A 6040-nucleotide genomic window follows, 5' to 3' on the forward strand; every position below is an offset into this window, starting at 1 on the left:
TAAAGTTTAAAAAGATTTAACTCCTCAAAAAATGAGATGCGCAGGGACGAATCTATGTGGAGTTGCTGGGTCACCTGACCCTGGTGATTTTCTAAGAATTCCTTATACTTATATATATATTTTAACTTCTTTTAGCATATATTTGTTTAACTGGGCATGACCCCGGCGGCCAGCACCAATGACAGAAGAATCAAGACTCAAGCCTTGTTCAGTTGGTGAAAATTTTTAGTTTTGGGTAGTGTAGCATTTTTGTTTGTTTTTTATAATTATTATTTAATCATGGACTAACTAGATTCAAAAAATGCGTCTCGCAAATTACAGGTAAATTATGTAACTAGTTATTTTTTTAATATATATATTTAGTGCTCTATACATATGCCGTAAGATTCGATATGATAGGGGTATTTGAAAATTTTTAGAACTAATCAAGACCTCAAGAGCCCACAATCTAGGGAGAAGGCGGAAAGTCACGTTAGCTTGTGGCAGAAACCTAGAAACATTCATCTTCTGCCATGTCCGACTTTCGAAACGTCGGCGTCGGCGCTCTAGTTGTCGTTCCATGGTCGCAGCCGCTCGCGCTCGTCCGTCTTGTTCGTTTGGCTGATAAGTCATGGCAGAAACAAGGCTGATTTTTTGTGAGAGAGAAAAATATTGCTGAATGACCGGTAGATTTGACTGATAAGCCCAAACGAACATTCGAACAAGGCAGAAATGTGAAATGTGGAATGTTGATACGACGATAGATGGACGGACAGCCACCTCTCTCCCAGTCTCCGTTGATTCAATCCTGCTCAAATATGGAATGTTCGCTTCCCTGCGTGTAACCTAAAATCCCAAATCCTATCTCAAAATTATTGTTTGCTCCTCATCAATTTATAATTGTGAGATGCTTTCAGCTTATGGTTTTTATATATATATTTTTTCAGCAAAAGGCAATTTGCTTGCATTCCAACGCACAAGAGAGTACGTTCAGTGTTCATCTGTTCAGATGAAATGGAGAGTCTTGATGACTTTGATCCAAGGGACCTAAATGATCTTATTATTGAGCTTAATATTTACATCGACAATGTACGAGCTGATGGTAGATTATTTGCCAAAGTGTCCACTATTTCTAAGCTTGGTAAACTGGTGGTGGATACAAACAAAAATCTTTTTTCTTTGATATATCGGTTCCTCAAACTTGTGCTAGTTACTCCTATTGGACGCCATTGGTGGAAAGGTGTTTCTCAATGTCATTTGCTTGTGCTAGATTTGCCCAAAGTGTCATTTGCTTCATTGGGCAAGAATTTCTATAATTCTTTATTTTTAGAATATGGATGATCATACTCGTCGGGTGAAATTATAAGAAGTAACCACCACTGTAAATAGCTTTTTTGTCGCATTATGTTATCGTTGCATTTATCATGTATGAATGACTACTATGTGCCTTTTTATGCATGGTGTTAAATTGTTATCAACTATATAGATATATGGCTTTAAGTTTAGGCCGACCCCAGTGACGATTTATCATAGATTCGCTCACGACGTGTAGTTATTTTGGCAGACGATGATAAACTACAAAACATTATTCATCACAAATCACTAATGCATCTATGATCTATGATGATACGTATCCTCAAATGAAAAGTTCCAGATGATATGGGACACCACTACAAACATCATCATCCAAAGAAGCAGAAGATTCAGTGTACTTAGAGAAGAACCAGCTAGTGTCTAGTGGCGTGTCTTGAACCATCACTACCGCCTGGTTTCTTCTAACATAGTGACAAGCAACTTCCTTATCTTGTAGGAGTACTGTGTACTGAATTAACAAGCCAACTAGCCAAGAGCTTTTTGAATGTGGTTACCAGTCCCCAAATTCGCGCATAAAGCAAGGGTCACATGTCTCCTAATCCCTGAACATTCTCCAGGAACTTCTCTTAACCAAATGCACTCCTACTTATACTACTAGTATTAAACTTCACACTTAAACATAGACAGCGGTAGTCAGAAGCAACATACACAAACCCGTTTTAAAAACTTGTATTGCGACGTTACAAAAACAAGCAATGAGATCAAAAGGGGCTAGGATTAGGACTGCTGCATATTATGAGCCTGCCCAAAAACATTTGGTCAAACTAAAACACTAGCTTTATGCAGCTAACAAAGATGTGTAATGGCGCACCAGCCAGCCAGCTGCTACTGTCATGCATGCAGGGTTGCATTTGCAAGCTCACACGTACTGCATCAGAATAATTGCCAACCGCTGATATACATACAATCGATTAGTTAGGTGCAATTATATATAGCGTTTTCTGAACCAAAAAAAAAAAGATATACATATATAATAATAAGAAGCTTAATAGATATATAATTAAGGTCAGTCCATCAGCGTGGATGGATCGTTCACCCGTGCACAGAGTGTCAGAGATTCTGAATTAATTTAAACGTTGAATTTTCAATTCAGACAATAAATAAATAAATTTTCGCGTGTCATTTGAAAATTGTGGCGCCGTGGGAGATGGCATGGTTTGTCTCAACAACCAACAGCTCGGAACAACACAGCATCTGTACGAATCCGATGGCCATGTTTAATATAAGCAACGGCCATGGTGAGTCAACAATTATTGAGAGGTGTCTGTCTCAGGCCACCTTAGTTAAGCTTGTAATAAGTTGTAATTAAGCCATAAACTCTGTCATATACTCACTCCGGCCTATATATGTACGTAAAGCCTTCCATTGTTGACAAATTCTGATTCAGGTCCACCGGTAAATTGAACACAGAGTTTAGTTATGATTGATATCATGATATGTGTACTCCTTTCATTCCAAATTGTAAATTGTTTTTTATTTTTAGATTATTTTGCTATGTATCCAAATATAATATATATCTAAGTATATATAACAAAATCTATATGTACCTCGAAAAGACAAAACAACTTATAATTTGAAATGGTACAATCACCTCTACAAAACTACCAACCATTTCAGTCATTGCTTGGTTCTCCACTATGCAACTTCTTTTAATTTGTGGTTATTTTATCTATTGTTGCTTGGCCTTTTGTTTTTAGTGTGGTTATATTGTACACAGTATATTTCGTGATGACTTCGCTTCGTTAGTTTTTGTCTGTGTCTTTGGTGGCTGGTAGTAGACTAGTAGTAATAGTTATTTCGTTTTCTTCACTTTTCTTTATCTTAGAAAAAAAACTAAACAAAATGATGAGGAAGGTTTAGCTCCACTAAAGATCATGTGTACTATGATGATCAGAGGACCGTACATTGCACGTTCTCTGAAACTAGAACTACTACTTTAATCGGCATCAGAATTATCTCGTGAACTAATCAATTCCTACCTACGCGATGTAGGAGTAAAACTCAAACAAGGCCTTGTTTAGTTTCGAAAAAATTTCGGATTTCGGTACTATAGCACTTTCGTTTGTTTGTGGCGAATATTGTCCAATTATAGACTAACTAGGATCAAAAGATTCGTCTCGCGATTTACAGGCAAATTATGTAATTAGTTTTTGTTTTTATCTATATATAAAACTTCATGCATGTGCTGTAAGATTCGATGTGACAGGGAATCTTGAAAAAATTTTTGGATATTTGAGTGAACTAAACAAGGCCCAAGCAGTAAAATTGCCCCAAGTCACGTTATCCTTTTTTTTTTTCCTTCGGTAATCAGGTCATCATCGCTTGCAAGCCAAGCGAAACAATCACACGAAGAAAAATCCTCGATCGAGCGCAGCGCGCGAGCCTACACGATACACGTGCGCCAGCCAGCCAGCCATTGTTGCCCTTCCCAAAATGTTTGCACAACCCCACCAACTCTACCTCGAATTTACAGCACCATCCCCGCCTCCATGTATGTACAGGCATCCTCGATCCTTCGGTTACAATACAGTAATCTACTAAGGACCAAAGCGCAAAAGGAGCTAGTCCGATCCGACCGCCTAGAACTCCGTCGAGAACTCCGACGAGGAGGACGACTCCGACGCGGACTTCGTCGGCGGTGGCTGGTGAAGGTCCTTGAAATGGCCCCTCACGTCGAACCCCTCGCCTTCCGCGAGGTCCTCGTCGGCTGGCGGCGGGATGTAGGGCGGCCGGGACACCTCCGTGAGCATGTCCCACGCCACGCCGGCGAAGAACGGGTGCGCACGGATCTCGTCAGCGCCGCCGGCGTACCCGAGCCTCCTCCTCGGGTCCCGCTCCAGCAGGCCCGAGATGAGGTCCGCGAGCTCCGGCGTCCGTCGCAGGCTGTCCCCCGGGAACTCGACCTCCCTCTGCACCACGTTCCGGAACGTCTCCTTGCGGTTCTGGCCCTTGAACGGCGTTTTGCCGAACGCCATCTCGTAGACCAGCACGCCGACGGCCCACCAGTCGACGGCGAAGCCGTGGCCCTCGCCGCGCACCATCTCCGGCGCCACGTACTCCTCCGTGCCCACGAAGGAGTAGGACTTGCCCCACCCGGCGGCGGTGGTGGACGCGCCGGAGCCGCAGCCACCGAAGCTCGCGGGCTTCCGGCTCACGGGCGACACCCGCGCCGACTTGCTCTTCCTTCCCACCCCGGCTCCATCGCCGCCGCTCCCCATGATGTACCGGACCAGGCTCTGCAGCTGCTGCCGCGGCGACGCCGTCGCGGACCACGGCTGATGAGGGGGCTTGGAGTACGACTTGGCCTGGCCGAGCATCGAGTCGCTCCGCGCGGGGACGCGCGACCGGCGGTGGTTGTGGTGGTGGCCGCGGGACGACGCTGGCGGCGGCGACGACGACGAGTCCGCGGACCTGCTGGGTTGGAGGAGGCGGGACAGGTCGAAGTCGGTGAGCGTGACGTGTCCGTCGGCGCGGAGGAGCACGTTCTCGGGCTTGAGGTCGCGGTACACGACGCCGGCGGCGTGGAGCTCGGCGACCGCGGAGACGATCTCGGCAATGTAGAAGCGGATGGCGGCGGGGGAGAAGACGCGGTCGGGGAGCGAGTAGCGGAGCTCGTTGAGGTCGCCGCCGGAGCAGTACGGGACGGCCCAGGCGAGGAGGTCGTCCGTCTCGGTGAAGCCGAGGAGGGAGGGGAGGTGCGGGTGCGCGAGGCGGGACAGCACGTTGATCTCCCACCGCGCGCGGCGGTCGGCGTCGGGCTTGCTGCTGCCGGAGCGCTTGTCGAAGACCTTGAGGGCGTACCGGCTGGGGCGCAAGGCCGAGGGCCCATCCTCCGCGACGAGGAACACGGTGCCCATGGCGCCGCGCCCGACGACGCGCAGCGCACGCGCCCGGTCGAGGTCGATGTCCATGGCTGCTGGCCGGCACGGCACGGCACGTACGGCCGGGTGCGCGGGCCGGGGCAGCCGTGTGTTGCACGCCGCGCGCGGCCGGGACGTGTTGTGGTGGCGCGCTCTCTGGGCTAAGAATAGCGAGCAGGAGCAACCGTGCAATGGAGGCCCGAGCTAACTAGATGGAGAGGCGAGGAGGGTTTGGAGGGAAGATATATAGGAGGCGCGGCCAGGGAAACACTGACAGCGCGCCCTTCTTGCTTTTAAAATTGTTTTTAGTTTTACTCCTCTCACAGTGCATTGTAGAAAATATTCACATATTAAATGAGAACACAAAAGATACATATAACCTCACTTTTGTTTCCTAATTAGATGATATCATCAACTTGATTAATGGTAGAATTGATGATAAATGAAAAGCATATAATGCTAAAATGTTTCATGTCCCTAAACTATCTTATATATTTGAATATAATTTTTGAATACTTGTATGTACTACTCCCTGCATTTCAAATTATAAGTTATTCCAAAGAATCTTGGAGAGTCAAAGTCTTTTCAAGTGTGACCAAAATTATAGAGAGAAATATTAAGATTTATAACATAAAGTGAGTATACTATGAAAATATAATTAAGGAAGAGTCTAATAATACTTAGTTGATATCATAATAATTATAATTTTATTATATAAATTTGGTCAAACTTAGGATAGTTTGACTCTCCATAATTCTTGGAATGACTTATAATTTAGGATGGAGGGAGTATATTACAGTGCATAGGGATTGTTATATCATTAGGGC

At 45.4% G+C, this 6040-nt stretch overlaps 1 protein-coding gene across 1 annotated transcript; it reads right to left on the minus strand.

Moving 5' to 3' along the window:
* On the minus strand, positions 3614 to 5436 carry LOC8064038 (serine/threonine-protein kinase UCN). Its single transcript, XM_002445867.2, has one exon. It carries the CDS (start codon positions 5262 to 5264, stop codon positions 3933 to 3935), a length of 1332 nt encoding a protein of 443 aa, XP_002445912.1. The 5' UTR covers positions 5265 to 5436; the 3' UTR covers positions 3614 to 3932.

Source organism: Sorghum bicolor, chromosome 7 (genome assembly GCF_000003195.3).
Source record: "Sorghum bicolor cultivar BTx623 chromosome 7, Sorghum_bicolor_NCBIv3, whole genome shotgun sequence".
Lineage (NCBI taxonomy): Eukaryota > Viridiplantae > Streptophyta > Magnoliopsida > Poales > Poaceae > Sorghum > Sorghum bicolor.

Excerpts from the sequence above, each read along its gene's own strand:
- LOC8064038 (XM_002445867.2), bottom strand. The coding sequence starts at position 5,264 with ATGGACATCGACCTCGACCGGGCGCGTGCGCTGCGCGTCGTCGGGCGC.